At 65.3% G+C, this 23,683-nt stretch overlaps 2 protein-coding genes across 3 annotated transcripts in view; one reads left to right on the top strand and one right to left on the bottom strand.

Annotated features, from left to right (window-relative positions):
* The first annotated feature begins 2,131 nt into the window (after positions 1-2,131).
* On the top strand, positions 2,132-11,157 carry LOC142360787 (uncharacterized). The gene is made up of 9 exons (XM_075415336.1): positions 2,132-2,772; positions 5,494-5,549; positions 5,789-5,839; positions 6,872-6,910; positions 7,016-7,051; positions 8,259-8,390; positions 10,608-10,652; positions 10,938-10,982; positions 11,069-11,157. The coding sequence occupies exons 1-9, from the start codon at positions 2,132-2,134 to the stop codon at positions 11,074-11,076; spliced, it is 1,053 nt and encodes a 350-aa protein (XP_075271451.1). The 3' UTR covers positions 11,077-11,157.
* A 6,845-nt stretch (positions 11,158-18,002) lies between these two features.
* HSF1 (heat shock transcription factor 1) overlaps positions 18,003-23,683 on the bottom strand; it is a 69,041-nt gene continuing 63,360 nt past the window's right edge. For both annotated transcript variants that reach the window (XM_075415409.1, XM_075415410.1), the window contains 4 exons: positions 20,528-20,633; positions 20,326-20,391; positions 19,238-19,307; positions 18,003-18,305 (listed from right to left, as the gene is read on the bottom strand). In XM_075415409.1, coding sequence (XP_075271524.1) covers positions 18,100-18,305; positions 19,238-19,307; positions 20,326-20,391; positions 20,528-20,633 — 448 coding nt within the window. In that variant the 3' untranslated portion in view covers positions 18,003-18,099. The remainder of the gene's footprint in view (positions 18,306-19,237; positions 19,308-20,325; positions 20,392-20,527; positions 20,634-23,683) is intronic.

Raw genomic sequence — 23,683 nt, 5'->3', positions numbered from 1 at the left:
TTGGGGGTCCCCAAAGTGGTGCTGGGGGTGCCAGCCGTGGCTCTGGGGTCCCCACAGAGATGTGAGGGGTCTGGGGTCCCCGCTGGGGTACTGGGGGTCCCAGATATGTCTCTGAGTTTGGGGGTCCCCAGAGTGTTGCCAGAGGTCCTGGCCATGGGTCTGAGTTTGGGGGTCCCCACTGTGGTGCTGGGGGTCCCGGCCATGGCTCTGGGTTCCCCCACAGAGGGGTGCTGGGGTTTGGGGTCCCCAATGTGGTGCCGGGGGTCCCTGCTGTTGGGGTGCTGGGGTTGGGGGTCTCTGGCGTGGTTCTGGGGGTCCTGGACATGGCACTGGGTTTTGGGGGTCCCAAAAGTGGTGCCGGGGGTCCTGGCCATGACTCTGGGGTCCCCCACGGAGGGCTGAGGGGTCTGGGGTCCCCACTGTGCTGCTGGGGGTCCCAGCTGTGGGGCTCTGCGTTTGGGGGTTCCTGGTGTGGTGCAGGGGGTCCTGGACATGTTTTTGGGTTTGGGGGTCCCCAAAGTGGTGCTGGGGGTGCCAGCCGTGGCTCTGGGGTCCCCACAGAGATGTGAGGGGTCTGGGGTCCCCGCTGGGGTACTGGGGGTCCCAGATATGTCTCTGAGTTTGGGGGTCCCCAGAGTGTTGCCAGAGGTCCTGGCCATGGGTCTGAGTTTGGGGGTCCCCACTGTGGTGCTGGGGGTTCCGGCCATGGCTCTGGGGTCCCCCACAGAGGGGTGCTGGGGTTTGGGGTCCCCAGTGTGGTGCCGGGGGTCCCTGCTGTTGGGGTGTTGGGGTTGGGGGTCTCTGGCGTGGTTCTGGGGGTCCTGGACATGGCACTGGGTTTTGGGGGTCCCCAAAGTGGTGCTGGGGGTCCCAACCATGGCTTTGGGGTCCCCCACAGAGGGGTGAAGGGTCTGGGGTCCCTGTTGTGGTGCCGGGGGTCCCCAGACATGGCTCTGGGTTTGGGGGTCCCCAAAGTGGTGCCGAGGGTCCTGGACATGTTTTTGGGTTTGGGGGTCCCCAAAGTGGTGCTGGGGGTGCCAGCCGTGGCTCTGGGGTCCCCACAGAGATGTGAGGGGTCTGGGGTCCCCGCTGGGGTACTGGGGGTCCCAGATATGTCTCTGAGTTTGGGGGTCCCCAGAGTGTTGCCAGAGGTCCTGGCCATGGGTCTGAGTTTGGGGGTCCCCACTGTGGTGCTGGGGGTCCCAGCTGTGGGGCTCTGGGTTTGGGGGTTCCTGGTGTGGTGCCGGGGGTCCTGGACATGGTTTTGGGTTTGGGGGTCCCCAAAGTGGTGTAGGGGGTCCTGGACATGGCTCTGGGTTTTGGGGTCCCCGCTGTGGTACTGGGGGTCCCAGCCATGGCTCTGGCTCTGGGGGTCCCCAAAGTGGTTCCGGGGGTCCCGGACATGGCTTTGGGTCTGGGGTCCCTGGTGTGGTGCTGGGGGTCCCAGCCAGGGCTCTGGGGTCCCCACAGAGGTGCTGGGTGTCCGGGTTTGGGGGTCCCCAAAGCCGCACAGGGCTCCCAGCGCGGCTTGGGCCTGGCAGTGCTGGTGCCCCATACTGGTGTCCGGTACTGGTGTCTGGTACTGGTGTCCGGTACTGGTGTCTGGTACTGGTGCCCGGTACCGGTGTCCGGTACTGGTGCCCGGTACCGGTGCCCGGTACTGGTGTCCGGTACCGGTGTCCGGTACTGGTGCCCGGTACCGGTGACCGGTACTGGTGACCGGTACTGGTGTCCGGTACTGGTGTCCGGTACTGGTGCCCGGTACTGGTGCCGGTGCAGAGCCCGGTGCGGACTCACAGTGCCGGTCCCAGTGCCGGTCCCAGTGCCGGTGGGGACCCCCAGTGCTGGTCCCAGTGCCATTCCCTGTCCCAGTGGATCCGCAGTCCCGGTGCTGGTGTGGACCCGCTTTACCGGTCCCAGTCCCGGTGCTGGTCCCGGTGGATCCGCATTGCCGGTCCCGGTCCAGACCCGCATTACCGGTCCCGGTGCCGGTGGATCCGCAGTGCTGGTCCCTTTCCCGGTCCCGGTGCGGACCCGCATTACCGGTGCCGGTTCCAGTGCCGGTCCAGCCCCGCATTGCGGGTCCCGGTGCTGGTCCCGGTCCAGCCCTGCATTGCTGATCCCGTTCTCGATGCGGACCCGCATTCCCGGTGCCGGTCCTGGTCCCGCATTGCTGGTGCGGCCCCGCATGCCCGGTGCCAGTGCCGGTGCAGACCCGCATTGCCGCTCCCGGTGCCGGTCCCGGTGCGGCCCCGCATTGCTGGTCCCGTTCTCGGTGCGGACCCGCATTCCCGGTGCTGGTGCCGGTCCCGGTCCCGCATTGCCGGAGCCGGTGCAGACCTGCATTACCGGCCCCGGTGCGGCCCCACATTGCCGGTCCCGGTGCCGGTCCAGCCCCGCATTCCCGGTGCCGGTCCCGGTCCCGCATTGCCGGTCCCGGTCCAGCCCCGCATTCCCGGTGCCGGTCCCGGTCCCGCATTGCCGGTCCCGGTCCAGCCCCGCATTCCCGGTGCCGGTGCGGACCCGCATTGCCAGTCCCGGTGCCGGTCCCCGTCCAGCCCCGCATTGCCGGTCCCGGTCCCGGTGCCGGTCCCGGTCCAGCCCCGCATTCCCGGTGCCGGTGCGGCCCCGCATTGCCGGTCCCGGTGCGGCGGATTGGCTGGCCCCGCGCCACCGGGCCCCTCCCCCGCCCCGCACGGCTATAACGGCCCCGGGCCCGGCCCCCGCAGCGCCGAGAACCCCCGCAGCAGCAGCCATGGCCGCGCCCCGCAGGTGAGCCCCGAGACCCCCCGAGACCCCCCGGGACCCCCGAGACCCCCCGGGACCCCGGCCCCGCTGACCCCGGCCCGGGCAAGGGGGGGGGCGAGGGGAAACGGGGGGGACCGGGACCCCAACGCTGCGGGGGGGGCACCCCCGGACCGAGCTGGGTGGTCCTGGGGCGTCCCCGGGCATTTTGGGGGGGGTCCCGGGGCATCCCCAGGTATCTCTGGGGGGGGGGTCTCGGGGCACCCCCAGGCATCTCTGGGGGGGTCTGGGGTCACCCCCGGACAGTACTGGGTGGTCTGGGGGTGCCTATGGGCCACACTGGTCAGTCTGGGGGCACCCCCGGGCATCTCTGGGGGGGTCTGGGGGCACCCCCAGGCAGCTCTAGGGGGTCCCAGGGCACCCCCAGGCGTCTCTGGGTGGGTCTGGGGGCACCTCCGAGCATCTCTGGAGGGGTCTGGGGGCACCCCCGGGCAGCACTGGGTGGTCTGGGGTCACGCCCTGGCATCTGTGGGTGGGTCTGGGGGCACCCCCGGACAGCGCTGGGTGGTCTGGGGGTGCCTATGGGCCACGCTGGTGGGTCTGGGAGCACCCCTAGGCAGCTCTAGGGGGTCCCAGGGCACCCCCAGACGTCTCTGGGTGGGTCTGGGGGCACCCCCGGGCATCTCTGGGGGGGTCTCAAGGCATCCCCGGGAATCTCTGGGGTGGTCTCAGGTCACACCCGGGCAGCACTGAGAGGTCTGGGGGTACCCCCAGCCATCTCTTGGGGGGTCCCGTGGTACCCCCAGCCATCTCTTGGGGGGTCCCGGGGCACCCCCTGGCACTGTTGGGGGGTCTGGGGGCACCCACGGTCAGTGTTGGGGGGTCCTGGGACATCCCCGGGCATCGCTGGGGGGGGTCTCAGGGCATCCCCACTCAGCACTGAAGGGTCTGGGGGCAACCCCGGGCCACGCTGGTGGGTCTGGGGGCACCCCCGGGCAGCTCTAGGGGGTCTGGGGGTGTCCTGGGTCAGCACTGGGGGGTCTGGAGGCACCTCAGGGCAGTGATGAGGGGTCCTGGGGCACCCCTGGGTGTCTCTGGGTGGGTCTGGGGGCACCCCCAGGCAGCACTGGGTGGGTCTGGGGGCACCCCCGGGCAGTGATGAGGGGTCCTGGGGCACACCCGGGTGTCTCTGGGTGGGTCTGGGGGCACCCCCGGGCAGCTCTAGGGGATCTGGGGGCACCCCCGGGTGTCTCTGGGTGGGCCTGGGGGCACCCCCGGGCAGCTCTAGGGGGTCTGGGGGCACCCCCGGGTGTCTCTGGGTGGGCCTCAGGGCACCCCCGGGCAGTGATGAGGGGTCCTGGGGCACACCCGGGTGTCTCTGGGTGGGTCTGGGGGCACCCCCGGGCAGCTCTAGGGGGTCTGGGGGCACCCCCAGGTGTCTCTGGGTGGGTCTGGGGGCACCCCCGGGCAGCTCTAGGGGGTCTGGGGGCACCCCCGGGTGTCTCTGGGTGGGTCTGGGGGCACCCCTGCGTGTCTCTGGGTGGGTCTGGGGGCACCCCCAGGTAGCACTGGGTGGGTCTGGGGGCATCCCCGGTGTCTCTGGGTGAGTCTGGGGGCCCCCCCGGGCAGCACTAGGTGGGTCTGGGGGGTCCCCGGGCAGCAAAGGGGTCTGGGGGCACCCCCGGGTGTCTCTGGGTGGGTCTGGGGGCCCCCCCGGGCAGCAGGGCCATGCGGGGACAAGGCCGGGGCTGGGGGTCCCCCGAGGCTGGGGGCTTCGGCCGGGGGTGCTGGGGAGAGGGGACCCCTCCTCCGGGCACCTTGGGGGGCTTGGGGACCCTCCAGCCTGACCGCGGACCCCCGCCCGGGCCTGGGGCGATGGCACCCTGGGGAGGGTGACCCCAGACCCCTGCCCTGCCCGGAGACCCCCGGGATGGGACCCCAGATCCCCTGTCCTGCCTGGAGACCCCCGGGATGGGGACCCCGACCCCCTGCCCTGCCCAGAGACCCTCGGGAAGGGGACCCCAGACCACCTGTCCTGCCTGGAGACCCCCGAGATGGGGACCCCGACCCCCTGCCCTGCCCAGAGACCCTCGGGAAGGGGACCCCAGACCCCCTGTCCTGCCTGGAGACCCCCGGGATGGGAATCCCGACCCCCTGTCCTGCCCGGGGATGGGGACCCCAGACCCCCTGCCCTGCCTGGAGACCCCCGGGATGGGGACCCCGACCCCCTGCCCTGCCCAGAGACCCTCGGGAAGGGGACCCCAGACCCCCTGTCCTGCCTGGAGACCCCCGGGATGGGGATCCCGACCCCCTGCCCTGCCCGGGGATGGGGACCCCAGACCCCTGCCCTGCCTGAGACCCCCGAGATGGGGACCCCGACCCCCTGCCCTGCCCGGAGACCCCCGGGATGGGACCCCAGACCCCCTGCCCTGCCCGGGGATGGAGACCCCAGACCCCCTGCCCTACCTGGGGATGGGGACCCCAGACCCCTGCCCTGCCCGGAGACCCCCGGGATGGGGGCCCCGACCCCCTGCCCTGCCCGGGGATGGAGACCCCAGACCCCTGCCCTACTCGGGGATGGGGACCCCAGACCCCTGCCCTGCCCGGAGACCCCCGGGACAGGGACCGGGGGGGCTGCAGGGTCCTGTCGGAGCCCGGGAGGGGCTGCTGTGGGTGCTGCTGGTTCGGGGGGGGGGTGTCTGTGGGGGTTCAGGGGGGGGGTCCCCAAACGCTGCGTCCCCTCCGCAGGACCCCGGCGCTGGCCTTGGTCGCCCTCCTGGTCGTGGCCGCGGCGGTGGCCGATGGTAACGGGGTCGGGGGGCCGGGGGGGACAGGGCTGGGGGCTCCCCGGGCGGGGGTCCCAGCGGGTGCTGCCACCCCAGCACCCCGGAGGGGGGGTCCCCACCCAGCCGAAGGGAGTGGATTCGGGCTCTGTGCACCCTGGGGTCTCTTGGGGACCCCCCCCCCTCGCCCTGTTCCCCCATCCCCGGGGGCAGGGGGGGGTGAAGACCCCCTGTCTGCCCCCCACCCCGTGTCCCCGCAGAGCCCGCGAGCCCCCTGGACGTGGCCCTTTCTGCGGAAGGACAGACGCCAGGTAGGGGGGGGGGGTCGTCAGGGCTTTGGGGGGGACACACACACCCTGCCCCACGCAGCCCCCCGACATCGCTGCCGGCTCCGTGCCTCAGTTTCCCCCCCCCCCGAAGACCCCCCAGTATTGCCCAGCTGGGACCTGCCGGCTCCGTGCCTCAGTTTCCCCCCCCAAGACCCCCCAGTATCGCCCAGTCCACCTCCCCAAGACCCCCCAGTATCGTCCAGCTGGGACCCGCCGGCTCCGTGCCTCAGTTTCTCCCCCCAAGACCCCCCAGTATCGCCCAGCTGGGACCTGCCGGCTCCGTGCCTCAGTTTCCCCCCCCAAGACCCCCCAGTATCGCCCAGCTGGGACCTGCTGCTCCGTGCCTCAGTTTCCCCCCCCAAGACCCCCCCAGTATCACCCAGTCCACCCCCCAAGACCCCCCAGTATCGCCCAGCTGGGACCTGCCGGCTCCGTGCCTCAGTTTCCCCCTCCCCAAGACCCCCCAGTATCGCCCAGCTGGGACCTGCCGGCTCCGTGCCTCAGTTTCCCTCCCCCAAGACCCCCCAGTATCGCCCAGTCCACCTCCCCAAGACCCCCCAGTATCGCCCAGCTGGGACCTGCCGGCTCCGTGCCTCAGTTTCCCTCCCTCAAGACCCCCCAGTATCGCCCAGTCCACCTCCCCAAGACCCCCCAGTATCGCCCAGCTGGGACCTGCCGGCTCCGTGCCTCAGTTTCCCCTCCCCAAGACCCCCCAGTATCGCCCAGCTGGGACCTGCTGCTCCGTGCCTCAGTTTCCCCCCCCCAAGACCCCCCCAGTATCGCCCAGTCCACCCCCCAAGACCCTCCAGTATCGCCCAGCTGGGACCTACCCACTCCGTGCCTCAGTTTCCCCCTCCCCAAGACCCCCCAGTATCGCCCAGCTGGGACCTGCCGGCTCCGTGCCTCAGTTTCCCCCGCCCAGCCAAGGCCCGGAGGGGGCTGGCAGTGGGGGGGGGGGGCTGAGTGCAGACCCCCCCCGGGGTTCACAGCCCCCCCCCCCCCCTTCTCTTCCAGAGCCCGTCAGCCCTGCCAAGCTGGAGGCCTCCGGAGAGAGTGAGCATCGGCAGGGAGCCGGGGGGGGGGACACGACCCCCGGGGGGGGTCTCTGCCCCCCCGACTCGTCCTGAACCCCCCCCCCATCTCTGCCCCCCCCCCCAGGTGACCTCACCACCTCGGCACAGCGCCTGGGCAAAGGTAGGGGTGGGTTTGGGGGACACTGGGACCCCCCAGTACGGGCATGGACCCCCACCCTGCACACTGGGACCCCCAGCATGGGCAAGGACCCCCACTCCACACACTGGGACCCCCACAACTTGGGCTAGGACCCCCACCCTATGCATAGGGACCCCCCAACAGGGGCACAGACCCCCACCCTGCACACTGGGACCCCCAGCATGGGCAAGGACCCCCACTCCACACACTGGGACCCCCCCAACATGGGCTAGGACCCCCACCCTGTGCATAGGGACCCCCCAACACAGGCTCAGCCCCCCACCCTCAGTTCTGGGGCCCCCCAGACACAGGCATGGACCCCCACCCTGCACACTGGGACCCCCAGCATGGGCAAGGACCCCCACTCCACACACTGGGACCCCCACAACATGGGCTAGGACCCCCACCCTGTGCATATAGACCCCCCAACAGGGGCACAGACCCCCACCCCGCACACTGGGACCCCCCCCAGCATGGGCAAGGACCCCCACTCCACACACTGGGACCCCCCCAGCATGGGCATGGACCCCCACCCTGCACACTGGGACCCCCCAGCATGGGCAAAGACCCCCGCCCTACGCACTGGGACCCCCCCAGCGGCAAGGACCCTCACCCTCAGCTCTGGGACCCCCCAAACACGGGCACGGACCCCTGCCCGGTGGGCACAGACCCCTGCCCACCATGCACAGACCCCTCCCCTGCATACAGTGACCCCCAAACATGGGCATGGACCCCCACCCTGTGCACAGGGACCCCCCAACACGGGCACAGACCCCTCCCCTGTACAAAGGGACCCCCAAACATGGGCACAGACCCCTGCCCACCATGCACAGACCCCTCCCCTGCGCACAGGGACCCCCCAACATGGGCACAGACCCCTGCCCTGCATACATGGACCCCCAAACACGGGCATAGACCCCTGCCCTGTGCACAGGGACCCCCCAACATGGGCATGGACCCCCACCCTGTGCACTGCGACCCCCAAATATGGGCATGGACCCCCACCCTCAGATCTGGGACCCCCCAAACATGGGCATGGACCCCTGCCCTGCACACAGGGACCCCCCAACACAGGCACAGACCCCTGCCCGGGGTGCCCGGACCCCTGCCTGGGGTGCTGCCCCGTGCCCCACAGGCCGGGACCCCTCGCTGGGGTCCCCCCCACATCCCGGCACCCCGTCTCCCGCAGGCCTGACCCCGGTGGGCTTCGGGGGTGCGGACCCCTCGACGAGCGAATCCCTGGGCAGCGACTCCTCCAGCCTCGACGCCCTCCATGGCGGCTCCTTCGGCGCGGGCGCCATGGCCGGCGAGGCCCGGGGTGGTGGGTGCCACGCTCCGCCCGGGGGTCCCCAATCCCCCACCCAGCACCCGGGGGTCCCCAATCCCCCATCCCAGCACCCGGGGGTCCCCAATCCCCCTTCCCGGTGCCTGGGGGTCCCCAATCCCCATGCCAGCGCGGGCGCCATGGCCGGCGAGGCCTGGGGTGGTGGGTGCCAAGCTCCGCCCGGGGGTCCCCAATCCCCCACCCAGCACCCGGGGGTCCCCAATCCCCCTTCCTGGTGCCTGGGGGTCCCCAATCCCCATGCCAGCGCGGGCGCCATGGCCAGCGAGGCCCGGGGTGGTGGGTGCCAAGCTCCACCCGGGGGTCCCCAATCCTCCATCCCAGCGCCCGGGGGTCCCCAATCCCCCATCCTGGCACCCGGGGGTCCCCAATCCCCATGCCAGCATGGCGCCATGGCCGGCGAGGCCCGGGGTGGTGGGTGCCACGCTCCGCCCGGGGGTCCCCAATCCCCCACCCAGCGCCCGGGGGTCCCCAATCCCCCATCCCGGTGCCTGGGGGTCCCCAATCCCCATGCCAGCACCCAGGGGTCCCCAATCCCCATCCCGGAGTGGGTGACATGTTCGGCGAGGCCTGGGGTGGTGGGTGCCACGCTCCGCCCGGGGGTCCCCAATCCCCCACCCAGCGCCCGGGGGTCCCCAATCCCCCATCCCGGTGCCTGGGGGTCCCCAATCCCCATGCCAGCACCCAGGGGTCCCCAATCCCCATCCCGGAGTGGGTGACATGTTCGGCGAGGCCTGGGGTGGTGGGTGCCACGCTCCGCCCGGGGGTCCCCAATCCCCCACCCAGCACCCGGGGGTCCCCAATCCCCCTTCCCGGTGCCTGGGGGTCCCCCAATCCCCCATCCCGGTGCCTGGGGGTCCCCAGTCCCCATCCCGGAGTGGGTGACATGTTCGGCGAGGCCTGGGGTTGTGGGTGCCAAGCTCCGTCCGGTGGTCCCCAATCCCCCACCCAGCGCCCAGGGGTCCCAATTCCCCATCCCGACACCCGGGGGTCCCCAATCCCCCATCCTGGCGCCCAGGGGTCCCCAATCCCCATCCCGGCGCCTGGGGGTCCCCAATCCCCATCCTGGTGCCCGGCGGTCCCCAATCCCCAATCTTGGTGCCCAGGGGTCCCCAATCCCCATCCCGGTGCCCGGGGGTCCCCGCTCCCCATCCCGGTGCCCAGGGGTCCCCGATTCCCAATCCTGGTGCCTGGGGGTCCCCAATCCCCAACCCGTTGCCCGGGGGTCCCCAATCCCCCATCCTGGCGCCCAGGGGTCCCCAATCCCCCATCCTGGCACCCGGGGGTCCCCATTCCCCATCCCAACACCCGGGGGTCCCCAATCCTCATCCCGGTGCCCAGGGGTCCCCAATCTCCATCCCAGCACACGGGGGTCCCCAATCCCCAATCCCGGCACCCGGGGGTCCCCAATCCCCCATCCCAGCACCCGGGGGTCCCCAATCCCCCGTTCCCAGTGCCTGGGGGTCCCCAATCCCCATCCCGGTGCCTGGGGGTCCCCAATCCCCATCCCGGCACCCGGGGGTCCCCAATCCCCCATCCTGGCGCCCAGGGGTCCCCAATCCCCATCCCGGGGCCTGGGGGTCCCCAATCCCCATCCCGGCACCCGGGGGTCCCCAATCCCCAATCCTGGCACCCGGGGATCCCCAATTCGCCATCCCAGCACCCAGGGGTCCCCAATCCCCAATCCCGGGGCCTGGGGGTCCCCAATCCCCATCCCGGCACCCAGGGGTCCCCAATACCCCATCCTGGCACCTGGGGGTCCCCAATTCGCCATCCCAGCACCCAGGGGTCCACAATCCCCATCCCAGTGCCCGGGGGTGCCCAAACCCCATCCCGGCACCCAGGGGTCCCCAATACCCCATCCCAGCACCCAGGGGTCCCCAATCCCCAGCCCAGCACCCAGGGGTACCCAATCCACATCCCAGCACCCAGGGGTCCCCAATCCCCTGTTCCCAGCACCCAGGGGTCCTCAATCCCCATCCCGGAGCCTGGGGGTCCCCACTCCCCATCCCAGCACCCAGGGGTCCTCACTCCCCGTTCCCAGCACCCAGGGGTCCTCAATCCCCATCCCGGCACCCGGGGGTCCCCAATCCCCAATCCTGGTGCCTGGTGGTCCCCAATCCCCATCCCGGCACCCGGGGGTCCCCACTCCCCCATCCCGGTGGGCACCCACCCCCCTGCTCTGCCCTCCTGCAGGTCCCATCGTGGACGTCCCAGCCCAGTCCAACGAGTCGGAGGAGGGTGAGACCCCCGGGTTGTGTCCCCCCCAAATCCCACCCCAGCGCGGCCCCCCCCAACCGGCTGAGCATCCCTGGGGGGCTCCCGGACCCCCAACAAAGGGGGTCCCCGAGCTGGGGATGCGGGGCTGTTGGGACATCATCCCAGTCGCCTGCGGGTCACTGCCATCCCAGGGGTGCCCCATTAGCGGGGGGTACCCCCAAACCCAGGGGGTCGTCTGATGGGTGGGTGGGTGGGGGGTCCGTGGCGGTTCTCGCCCCCCACCTCGCCATCTCCACTCACCCGCAGGAGGGGACCGCGACGAGGACTCGGAGGAGGCCCTGGCACCCCAAGGTGACAGGGGGGGACGGTGGCCGAGGGGATGGGGCGCGTGGGGTGCTCTGGGTGGGGGGGGTCTGACGCAGGGTCTCCCTCCGCAGGGATCTGAGACCGCCGAGACCCCCACCCCGGGAGATGCCGCCCGCGATGCCGCCCTCGCCCCAGCTTCCCCACGTCCCCCCCACCTTGGGTCCCCCCACACGTGCCCCAGGGCAGCCCCCAGCCCCACGGCGGGGTGACCCCCCCCCCCCCCCAGCTCCCCTCGGACCCCGGTGCTGCCGAGGGGGTCACTGGGGGGGCTGGGGGCTGCCCGGGAGCGGGGTGCGCTCTGGGGGTCGTGGAGGTGGCCGGACCCCTCCACGCGCCTGTGGGGTAGGGGCTGGGAGCGCAGCAGCCCCCCCAAGGCCGCCCACCCACCCACCCGCGCCCCTCCGTGTCCCCCCCCCAATAAAGGTCCCTGCAGCAGCGGCGTGGTGTGATGGAGCGGGGCGCGGGCACCCCAAAACCTCTGGACCCCCTGCCCTGGGGGGGCAACAGCGTGGGGGGGGGGGGGTCACGGGCCGAGGGTCCCCAGCGTGGGGCTGGGGGTCCGGCCATGGCGGAGCAATGGAGGCAGCCGGGGAGCAGGGAGGTGGGGTGCCGGGTGTGGACCCCAGTGCTCCCCCAATTTGGGGATACCCCCCCCCCGCCCAAATCTCCATCGTGGGGCTGTTCGCCCCGGTGGCGGCTTCGAGGGGGGGGGTCCCTGGGAGGGGGGTACCACCGGCACCCCCCCAGTCCTGCTCCATGTTGGAGCCCCTCTGTGGGACCCCGTCCTGGCTGGTCACCCCCAGCATCACCACGACCCCCCCATCCCGAGGAGAGCGGGGCCATGGGAGGGAAGAGCTTCACCCTGAAACGCGGCGGCACCGCGGGGACCTGCCCAGAGACCCCCGGCCCCTGCGCATTGTCCTCCGCCCCCGGCAGCACCCGGCCCGGAGCAGAGCCTGCCCAGGCGGGTGCCAGCCCAGCATCTCCACCATCTCCACCATCTCCACCATCTCCACCATCCCCATCTCCCCCATCTCCCCCATCTCCCCCATCTCCATCATCTCCCCCATCTCCCCCATCTCCATCCTCTCCACCATCTCCACCATCTCTATCATCTCCATAATCCCCACCATCTCCATAATCCCCACCATCTCCACCATCTCCCCCATCTCCACCATCTCCCCCATCTCCATCTCCCCCATCTCCCCCATCTCCATCATCTCCCCCATCTCCCCCATCTCCATCATCTCCCCCATCTCCATCCTCTCCACCATCTCCACCATCTCCACCATCTCCATAATCCCCACCATCTCCATCATCTCCATCACCTCCACCATCTCCACCATCTCCATCACCCCCACCATCTCCATCATCTCCACCATCTCCATCACCTCCACCATCTCCAAGATCTCCATCATCTCCATCATCTCCACCATCCCCACCATCCCCATAATCTCCATCACCTCCACCATCTCCACCATCTCCATCATCTCCCGCTCCAGCTGAGTCCCGGCTCCAGTGTGAACGAAACCCCCTGGGGCTGTGGGCACCCACCAGGCTGCACAGAAGGACCCTGCCCGAGGTGCAAGATGGGGGAAACCCCAAAATGGCCAAGCATGGTGCATGGCATCACGTGCCGTGGCCGTCCAACGCATCCACAGACAACCCCGGCTCCCCACCGGGTTCCCCCCCTCCATCGCAACGGCTCCGGGAGCTGCACAAGGGCCACCTTGAGCTGGTCCCACTGAGGTGACGCTCAGGACACCCGGGAAATGCCTGGTGTGGAGGGAGTGGGGGGCAGGGAGCCATCACCCCGGGCATCTGAGGGCAGCCCCTCGGTGGGAAGGGTCACCCCCAACGTGTGGTAATTTTGTGGGCTCCTCCTCCATGTTTGTGAGGAGCTTCTCAAGGAACGGGATGGCTTCCAGCCGCCACGTCGATCCTGAAGGCAGGGCACGAGGCCCCCTCTGTCCTCACAGCAGAGCCACGGCGCCGGGACCCTCGGCCACAATGCGGGCTGAGCTGACGGCACCGCAGACCTGCAGATCACAGAATCACAGCATGGTTTGGGTTGGAGGGGACCTTAAAGCTCATCTGGTTCCAACCCCCCTGCCATCAGCAGGGACATCTCCCACCAGCCCAGGGTGCTCAGAGCTCCATCCAACCTGGCCTTGAACCCTGCCAGGGAGGGGGCAGCCACAGCTTCTCTGGGCAGCCTGGGCCAGGGCCTCACCACCCTCACGATGAAGAACTTCTTCCTAACATCTAATCTCAGTCTGGCGTCTTTTAGTTTAGAGCCGTTCCTTCTTGTCCTGTCACTCCACACCCTTGTGAAAAGCCCCTCTCCATCCTTCCTGGAGGCCCCTCCATGCACCGGCAGCTGCTCTAAGGTCACCCCGGAGCCTTCTCTGCTCCAGGCTGAACAGCCCCAGCTCCCTCAGCCTGTCCTCGTAGCAGAGGTGCTCCAGCCCTCGGATCATCTCTGTGGCCTCCTCTGGACCCGCTCCCACACGTCCATGTCCTTCTTCTGTTGGGGGCTCCAGAGCTGGATGCAGGACTCCAGGTGGGGCCTCACGAGGCCCACCACTCGTCACTGGTCTCCACCTGGACATCGAGCCATTGACTGCAACTCTTTGTGTGCGTCCATCGAGCCAGTTCCTCATCCAACAAGTGGTCCATCTGTCAAACCCATGTCCTTCCAACTTAGAGACGAGGACATCATGCAGGACAATGTCGAATGCCTTGCACAAGTCCAGGCAGATGATGTCAGTTGCCCGCCCTTTGTCCACCAACGCTGTCACCCCATCATAGAAGGCCACCAAGTTGGTCAGGCATGATTTGCCCTTGGTGAAGCCATGCTGGCTGTCCCCAGTCACCTCCTTGTTCTCCACGTGCCTTAGCGTGGTTTCGAGGAGGATCTGCTCCATCGTCTTGCCGGGCACAGAGGTGAGGCTGACTGGCCTGTAGATCCCCAGGTCTTCCTTTTTCCCGTTTTTAAAAATGGGGGTGATGTTGCCCCTTCTCCAGTTGGTGGGGACCTCCCCAGACCACCACAACCTCTCAAATAGGATGGAGAGTGGTTTGGCAGCTTCACCCATCAGTGCCCTCTGGACCCATGGATGCATCTCCTCAGGCCCCATGGACTTGTGCACCTTCAGGTTCCTTAGATGGTCTTGAACCTGGTCTTCTCCTGCACTGGGTGGTTCTTCATTCCCCCAGTCCCCGCCTTTGCCTTCTGCACCTTGGGTGGTGTGGCTGGAGCACGTTCTGTCGAAGACTGAGGCAAAAACGTCGTTCAGCACCTCAGCTTTCTCCATGATCCAGGTGACCAGGTCTCCAGCTTCCTTCTGGAGAGGGCCCACATTTTCCCTGGTCTTCCTTTGATCATGGACATTCCTGTAGAAGGCTTTCTCCTTCCCTTTGACATCCTTGGCCAGGTTTAATTCTGTCAGGGCTTGAGCTTCCCTAACTCGCTCCCTGGCTACTCGGATGATTTCTCTGTGTTCCTCCCCAGCTGCCTGTCCTTGCTTCCACCCTATGCAGGCCTCCTTCTTCTGCTTGAGTTTGGCCAGGAGCTCCTTGTTCATCCATGTAGGACTTCTGGTGGAGATCACGTGAGTTTGGGGAAATGTGCACACACCGGTCTCGAACGCGACGTCCTCCCCTCACCGTAGCAATTCCCATCCCCTGGCACAGCTTTTGCTCCAGAAGATCACAGAATCCCAGAATCATTCAGGTTGGGAAAGACCTCCAAGGTCATCAAATCCAACGGCCAACCCAACCCCCCCATGCCTGCTAAGCCATGTCCCCAAGGGCCACATCCAGACGGGTTTTGAACCCCCCCAGGGATGGGGACTCCCCCACTGCCCTGGGCAGCTGCTCCAACACCCGGCCACTCTCCCAGGAAAGACATTTGTCCCAATATCCGAGAAGACACCAACCCCCCCTTACTACCCCCTCCTGGCAGGGAGCTGCAGAGAGCGAGAAGGTCTCCCCTCAGCCTCCTCTGCTCCACACTTCATCATCTTAGAGGTCTCTCCAGCCACTCCTCCCCAAGCCTGGAGCGTTGCGTGGGGTTGGTGTGACCCAAGGGCAGGACCCAGCACTTGGCCTGGTTGAACCTCACACAGTTGGCCTCAGCCCATGGATCCAGCCTGTCCAGACCCCTCTGCAGAGCCTTCCACCCTCGAGCAGATCGACGCTCCCACCCAGCTTGGTGTCATCTGCCAACTGACTGAGGGAGCACTCGATCCCCTCCTCCAGATCATTGATGAAGATGTTAAACGAGACCAGACCCAAAGCTGAGCGCTGGGGAACGTTGCTCCTGACTGTCCAGCTGGACTTCACTCCAGTCCCACCACTCCACGCTCACCCATCCCACCAGTTCTTTATCCCCTGGAGAGCTGGTGGAGGACCCGAGCGCAGGACAGGCCACCGCCATTTGCCAGGGTCGCGACTCTGGGCAGGCCAGGCCAAGGAAGAGGGGGGCTCCGGTGCCGAATGCCCCCTACCCCACGGGCTGGACACTGCTGCGGGGGACATCCCTGCCCCGCGGCTCGGATGGCAGCGGCGTCACCGCGACGGCGCCGGGGCGAGCAGCGCACTCACGGGGACAAGCGACGCTCAACGGCACGGACACGCAACCCAACCGACGCAGAGACATCGAGCAGCTCCGGCCCCGGGACATGTCACCGCGTCCCCCGGCCCGGACCGCACCGGGGGTCTGCGCCCCCCATACCAGGACCCCGATGCCGCAGCCCGTGGCGCACGTGACGCCGGCGTGCCCGTCCCGGCGGGGAGCTCCAGGCGCTGCCGTTCGGGCTCCTTGTCCAGTCGGGAAGGGCAGCATCACGTGGCGGGTGGACGCTGGACCAGCTCCCGACGGGCACCGGCTTCTCCCGACGCCCAACCCGGTCGAACGCCGAGGTGCCTTCAGGGTGACCGGGCGGCACTGCGCAACCGCCCCAGGGCAGAGCGGGATGGAGGGAGGTTCGAACACCTGGAACGTAACAACAAAGATGTTTTTTATTGTTCTTACAAAAAAAAAAAATTAGAATAAAAAAAAAGAATTAAAAAAAACAAAAAAAGAAAAAAAAAAAGAATAAAAAAACAATAAAAAAATAAAGAAAATAGAATAAAAAAAGAAACAAAAAAGAATTTAAAAAAAGAATAAAAAAAGAACAAAAAAATAAAAAAATAAAAAAAGAGCAAAAAGAAAAAAAAGAATAAAAAAAATTAAAAAAAGAATAAAAAAATAAAAAAGAGCAAAAAGAAAGAATAAAAAAAGAATAAAAGAATTAAAAAAAATTAAAAAAAGAATAAAGAAAAAAGAATGAAAACAATTAAAAAAAATAAAAAAGAACAAAAAAGAACAAAAAAAGAGCAAAAAAAATTAAAAAAAGAATAAAAAGAATTAAAAAAAGAATAAAAAAAGGAATAAAGAAAAAAGAAAACAAAGAATTTAAAAAAAGGATAAAAAAGAATAAAAAAATAAAAAAATTAAAAAAGAATAAAAAAATTAATAAAAAGAATAAAAAAAGAATAAAAAAAGAATAAAAAAAGAAAAAAGGAAATAAAAAACAAATTATAAAAAGAATAAAGAAAAAAGAAGAAAAAAATTAAAAAATTAAAAAGAATAAAAAAAAGAATAAAAAAATTAAAAAAAGAAAAAAGAAATAAAAAGAATAAAAAAGAATAAAAAAAATTAAAAAAAGAAGAGAAAAGAAAAAAAAATTAAAAATTAAAAAAAGAAAAAAGAATAAAAAAAGAGTAATAAAAAAAGAATAAAAAAAATAAAAAAAGAATTAAAATAATAAAAAAGAAAAAATAAAAGAAATAAAAAACAAATTAAAAAAAAGAATAAAGAAAAAAAATTAAAAAATTTAAAAAAAGAATAAAAAAAATTAAAAAAAAAAAAAAAAGAATTAAAAAAAAAAAGGCACCCCTGAAGGCGCGCGTGGCATCCACCGCGCCTCCGCCACATCGGGCCCCGCTGCCGTCTCCTCCTCTCCTGCAAAACCCATCCCCGGAGCCCCGGCCGGGGTTTCGGCGCGGGAGCCACAGCGCGGGCTTCGGACACGCACGCGCGGCGTCGGACGCCGACAGCTCCCGCTCCGGCACGGCCGGCACCGGGACCCTCGCCCCGCGGCGCCCGGGCGGCACCAAGCGCAGCTCCGGGGCGGTTTCTCCCCTCCGCTTCCCGAAACGAGGACCGCAGACGAAGCTCCCGACCCGAGAAAAGCCACCAGGGGACAGAGCGTTCGGTTCATATATATTTGCACGTATATATATCGCGATATTTATATATCTATAGATAGAAGTGGGTTCTTCTCCTCTCATGTAAAAATCCAAAATACAGTTTTTTAACTATTCACAGTCCCAAGTGTCAATGTACAAATCGTCACTGCGGAGCCAAAACGGGAAAAAAAAAAAAAACCCAAAGGAACCGACGGGAAAGGAAACACACGGAGCGAAATCGCGACGCGAGGAGGGGGAACCCCCCCGCCCCGGGGACCCGGGGACGGGACCCCCCGGCAGAGACCACAACGGGACCCAACCCACCGGGCGCCGCAGCGGCCACACTTTTATTTCCTCTTTTTAAAAAACCATCGCGTCCGCCTCTCCGGGGTGGGGTTGCGGGGGGCGAGGAGAGGGGGATGGGGGGGCGGGGGGGGCAAAGCGACCCCGTCCGCGCTTCCCGGCCACGGGGAGAAGCCCCCCCCCGCCGCGCTCACGCCCCGCGCGCGCGGCTCCGCGTCCGGCCGGGCTCCCCGTTCGCCGGCGCCGCGGCGGTGCCCGTCCGACCCCCTCCAAGCTTTGGGGTGGGGTGGGTGGGGGGGGTTTCTCACACGGTTCGGGGTCCCCCCCACCGCCGCCCCGACCGGGTGTCGAGAATCTACAGCGGGTTTCGAAACGCCTCGTGAAGCACACACACAAACGGACTCCTCGCCGCGCCGCGCCGGCGAAGCGAAGACGAGCCGGAGGGGGGGTTTTTTTGATTTTTTGGAGCTTGCGACGTCCGTGCGAAGCGAGGAGGCCGAGGGCTGGACGTCCCTTCCGCGCGCCGTCCTTCCTCTTCCTCTCCTTCGCCCCCACCGCGGCTTTAGGATATCGCGGGGTCCTTGGGTTTGGGCGGCTCGGTCCCCGCCAAGAGCGAGATGGTGGGGTCTTCGGTGTAGTCGTCGCCGTCGGTGAAGTAGGGTCCTTCTCCCAGCTCGAAGAAGATGGGCAGGTCCCCGCTCCCCACGTCGACGGCGCTGGAGTCCACCAGGAAGAGGGGCTGGGCCGTGTAGTGCACCAGCTGCTTCCCTGCAACGAGAGAGCCGGCGCGAGGGCAGCGCTCGTCGCCGCGCCGCCGCCGAACCCCGACGCCGGCGGTGCCACGAGCGCCGGCGTCGATGGTGTCGATGGCGTCTTCACCGCGTTGGAGGAGAACGGCTCCTCGCCGCTCCGGCAGCGAGATGCCCGGACTACGGCACGGCCCTTCGGCACGTTGGCAAGGGGCAAGACCCCGACCACGGCAGGGTTGCGGCGAGGGGCCGTTCCGTGCCGCCATGGACCCCCGTGATGGGGCTGGGAGACGCCGCGTGGCCCGCAGGGCGGCACCGCGACGCCGTGCCGCGCAGACGGAAACCCGCGGGGCAGGGACCTCGGGGTCGAGCCGGAGTGGGATGCCCGCACTGTGGTTACAGAGTCACAGAATGGTAGGGGTTGGAAGGGATCTCTGTGGATCTTCTAGTCCAGGTTCTGAGGATCTCCAAGGATGGAGACTCCACCACAGCCAGAGCGCTTTGATGGAATTTGGGGTGTTTTGATGGAATTTAGGGTGTTTCAGCCCGTGCTGCAGCCTCCTGCTGCATCCCCGGGCACTGGCTCCCTCCACTCCCAGAGAATTCCAGAATCATCCAGGTTGGGAAAGACCTCCAAGGTCGCCAAGCCCCAACCCCATCGTGTCCCCAAGGGCCACGTCCAGACGTGTTTTGGACCCTTCCAGGGACGGGGACTCCCCCGCCGCCCTGCTCCGCCGCCCGACCGCTCTCTCCGTAAATAAATTATTCCCAATATCCCACCCGAACCTCCCCTGGGGCAGCTTGAGGGCGTCATCGTGAAGACCCCCCCTCCCCAATTCCCCTTTTCCAGGCTCGGCAGCCGCATCGCTCCCGCTTTTCAGGCGGAGAAACGACTTTTCCGCCAGCTCTCGCGCCGCCGCGTCGCCGAACGCCGCGCCGGCCGCCCGGTACCTGTGTCGGCGGTGCCGGCCTCCGTCTCCGCGGGTTTCTGCTGTTCCTGGGACGAGAGGAGATCCTGGATCTGCAGGGAGAGGAGATGGCTTGGTCAGCGCGTGGTCAGGGTCCGACGCCGCGGTTCGCGGTCCCGAAGCCGCGCCGAGGCAGAGGAGGTGACCTCGGAGGGTCGTGGCGAGCCCACGCGGACCCCGGGCGACCGAGCCAGGCAGCCCCCGGGCCAAACCCGGCCCCACAGATCCACTCCCCCCCGTGCCAAGGCTCCACCACGCTCCCCTCGCTCACCGCACGGAGCTCCTCCGCGTCCCGGGATCTCAGACCCCAAGGAAAAGCCTTCGGGACGCGCGTGTAACGAGTCGCTTTGATTTGGTTTCTTAAATTTATTTTTAGTTACGGAAAGTCTCGTTCCACCAAGGCACCGGCGAGCGGCAGGTCCCAGCCGGGCTGTGGCCGAGGACACGATCCAGCTCCCTCAGCGTCTCCAGAAGAAGAACTTCTTCCCTCTGAGGGTGACGGAGCCCTGGCCCAGGCTGCCCAGGGAGGCTGTGGAGTCTCCTTCTCTGGAGATATTCCAACCCCACCTGGACAAGGTCCTCTACAGCCTGCTCTGGGTGACCCTGCTTGGGCAGGGGGTTGGGCTGGGTGACCCACAGAGGTCCCTTCCAACCCCACCATGCTGGGATTCTGTTCTGCCTCAGGAAACCCCCCCCTGACAACTCCAGAGAGCCAAAAGGAGGTTTTACGGAAATCACGCACATCTCTACGGGCTTCGGCGCGCGGCCCCGTTCAGGGGGCAGAGCTCGCCGGGGAGGCGGAAGGCTCAGCGCTAATTAACCGAGCGCGGCTGATGAAGGAGCTGCTTGGAGAAGGCCGCAGCGCTAATCGAATGATTTCCCCTCGGCGGCTCCGGCGCAGGGCTCCGCGCTCCTCCTCTCTCCCACCTTCCCATCCCTCCGTGCCGGGGGTGGCCGGGACGCTCTCCAGAGCCCGTCAGAGCCTTCCCGTCATCCCGGGAGAGGCGGCTGCGGAGCAGCAGGACACGCGTCGTGCCGGCAGCCGCGCGGAGATGTTTCGTGGCTACTCACGCTGGCAAGGCTGCTGTCCAGGTCGGGAAGGTTCATGTCCGTAACCGTCATGGAAGGGCTGAAGAGCTGCCGAGGGGAAAGAGCCATCAGCGGCGGGGGAAGGAAGCCAACGCAGGCGCGGTGGGGAGACTCGTGGTGGGAGCTACCGCGGTCCATCTGCTGCCAGGACCTGGTGCCAGGGAGGATGGGAGGTCGTACTCACGTCCAGCAGCGCGCTCGTGTCCACGCTGAAGCCGTGGGTGGTCAGCATCGTCTGGAGGTTGTCCAGGTTGGAGTCGATGGTGTCCAGGTGGTCATTGAGCTCGTTCCTGCGCGGAAGAAAGAGGAGCGCGGGTGATCAGGGCTGAGCAGATCACAGAATTCCAGAATCACAGCATGGTGGGGTTGGCAGGGACCTCTGTGGTCACCCAGCCCAGCCCCCTGCCCAAGCAGGGTCACCCAGAGCAGGGGGCACAGCACCGCGGCCAGCCAGGGTTGGAATATCTCCAGAGAAGGAGACTCCACAGCCCCTCTGGGCAGCCTGGGCCAGGGCTCCGTCACCCTCAGAGGGAAGAAGTTCTTCCTCGGGTTCAGCTGGAGCTTCCTCTGCTCCAGTTTGTGCCCGTTGCCCCTTGTCCTGTCGCTGGGCACCACTGGGAAGAGTCTGGCCCCGTCCTCCTGACCCCCACCCTGCAGATATTTCGAGGCATTTCGAAGGTCCCCTCTCAGCCTTCTCTTCTCCAGGCTGAACAAGCCCAGCTCCCTCAGCCTCTCCTCGCAGGAGAGATGCTCCAGTCCCCTCCTCATCCTCGTAGCCCTGCGCTGGACTCTCTCCAGTAGCTCCTCCTCTTTCTTGAACTGGGGAGCCCAGAACTGGACTCTCTCCAGTAGCTCCTCACCTTTCTTGAACTGGGGAGCCCAGAACTGGACTCTCCCCAGTAGTGCGTTGTCCTTCTGGAACTGGGGAGCCCAGAACTGGACTCTCTCCAGCAGCTCCTCCTCTTTCTTGAACTGGGGAGCCCAGCACTGGACCCAGCACTGCAGATGGGGCCTCCCCAGGGCAGAGCAGAGGGGCAGGAGAACCTCCCTCACCCTGCTGCCCACACTCCTCCTCATGCACCCCAGGATCCCCTTGGCCTTCTTGGCACCCAGGGCACGCTGCTGGCTCATGGTCACCCTGTCGTCCCCCAGCACTCCCAGTCCCTCTCCCCAGAGCTGCTCTCCAGCAGCTCCGCCCCAGCCTGTCCTGGTGCCTGGGGTTGTTCCTCCCCAGGTGCAGGACCCTGCCCTTGCCCTGGTTGAACCTCATCAGGTTCCTCTCTGCCCAACTTAAACTCCCAGGAGTGTGCTTGTTGTGTTGAGACTCAGCTAATAACGGGAGTGTTTGGTGGTGGCAGGTGACTTCACAGCCGTAGCAGGGGTGCCCGGACACCGCTCGCTTGACCCAGCCACTCACAGCCTGCCAAGGAGTCTTGGCAGAACCCGTTCTTCCTCACATGAAGCATGTCTTGGTTGTTCTCGGGTTTCTTGGAGAAGAGCAGCCCGTCAGACAGCCGGTCGCGGCGCTCAGTGCCCCTTTGTGAGCCGCGCTGGCTGTTATTTGATCTACAGGGTGTCCTTTGTCCAAGGGGATTTCATGTGAGTTGCGCGTGCCCTTCGGGCTTGGGGCGGGCCTGCTGGAGAGGGACCTGGGTGTGCTGGTGGGTGACAAGGTGACCCTGAGCCAGCAGCGTGCCCTGGGTGCCCAGAAGGCTGATGGGATCCTGGGGTGCATGAGGAGGAGTGTGGGCAGCAGGGCGAGGGAGGTTCTCCTGCCCCTCTGCTCTGCCCTGGGGAGGCCCCATCTGCAGTGCTGTGTCCAGTGCTGGGCTCCCCAGTTCAAGAAAGATGAGGAGCTACTGGAGAGAGTCCAGTGCAGGGCTGCGAGGATGATGAGGGGACTGGAGCATCTCTCCTGCGAGGAGAGGCTGAGGGAGCTGGGCTTGTTCAGCCTGGAGAAGAGAAGGCTGAGAGGGGACCTTCGAAATGCCTCTAAATATCTGCAGGGTGGGGGTCAGGAGGACGGGGCCAGACTCTTTCCAGTGGTGCCCAGCGACAGGACAAGGGGCAACGGGCACAAACTGGAGCAGAGGAAGCTCCAGCTGAACCCGAGGAAGAACTTCTTCCCTCTGAGGGTGACGGAGCCCTGGCCCAGGCTGCCCAGGGAGGCTGTGGAGTCTCCTTCTCTGGAGATATTCCAGCCCCGGCTGGACGCGGTGCTGTGCCCCCTGCTCTGGGTGACCCTGCTTGGGCAGGGGGTTGGGCTGGGGGACCCACAGAGGGCCCTGCCAACCCCCACCATGCTGGGATTCTGTGATTCTGTGAACTCAGCAGCAGCCTCCTCGGTGGGCTGCAAGCAGCTCGTTTGGTCCCGAAGCCCAAGGAGCGAGCACCGACCGTGGCACGGGGACAGGCTGCGCGCCGCGGTGCCGAGAGCGGCTCTGAAGCAGGGTCTGCCACGCTCCCGGGGACGTGACGAGCCGCGCCAGGAGACAGCAGCTCGCTGCCAGCGTCACCTTTGCGACCGCTCAGTGGCTCAGCACAAATCGTGCTCTGGTCACTGCACGTCCCACCGGGCACCTACGGCCGCCGGATGGTTCAGAATCTGCGCATGGTATGGGTGGGAAGGGACCTCTGAAGGTCATCGCGTCCAACGCCCCTGCCACGTGTAGGGACATCATCAACTGGATCAGGGTGCTCAGAGCCCCGTCCAACCTGACCTTGAACGTCCCCAGGGACAGGGCATCGACCACTTCTCTGGGCAACCTGGGCCAGGGCCTCACCACCCTCAGAGTGAAGAATTTCTTCCTTAGATCCAGTCCAAATCTCCCCTCTTTCAGTTTACGGAATGTCAGGGGTTGGCAGGGACCTCTGGGGGTCCCCCAGCCCAACCCCCTGCCCAAGCAGGGTCACCCAGAGCAGGCTGTAGAGGACCTTGTCCAGGTGGGTCTTGAATATCTCCAGAGAAGGAGACTCCCCAGCCCCTCTGGGCAGCCTGGGCCAGGGCTCCGGCACCCTCAGAGGGAAGAAGTTCTTCCTCGGGTTCAGCTGGAGCTTCCTCTGCTCCAGTTTGTGCCCGTTGCCCCTTGTCCTGTCGCTGGGCACCACTGGAAAGAGTCTGGCCCCGTCCTCCTGACCCCCCCCTGCAGATATTTAGAGGCATTTCGAAGGTCCCCTCTCAGCCTTCTCTTCTCCAGGCTGAACAAGCCCAGCTCCCTCAGCCTCTCCTCGCAGGAGAGATGCTCCAGTCTCCTCCTCATCCTCGTAGCCCTGCACTGGAAGGCAACACACGAGCCCTTTCTCTTAAATAGAATCACAGACTGGTTTGGGTTGGGAGGGA

The sequence above is a fragment of the Opisthocomus hoazin genome, chromosome 3 (assembly GCF_030867145.1).
Source record: "Opisthocomus hoazin isolate bOpiHoa1 chromosome 3, bOpiHoa1.hap1, whole genome shotgun sequence".
Classification (NCBI taxonomy): domain Eukaryota; kingdom Metazoa; phylum Chordata; class Aves; order Opisthocomiformes; family Opisthocomidae; genus Opisthocomus; species Opisthocomus hoazin.
The sequence above is the reverse complement of the archived record's forward strand: the minus strand, read 5'-3'. Positions and strand labels throughout refer to the sequence as shown.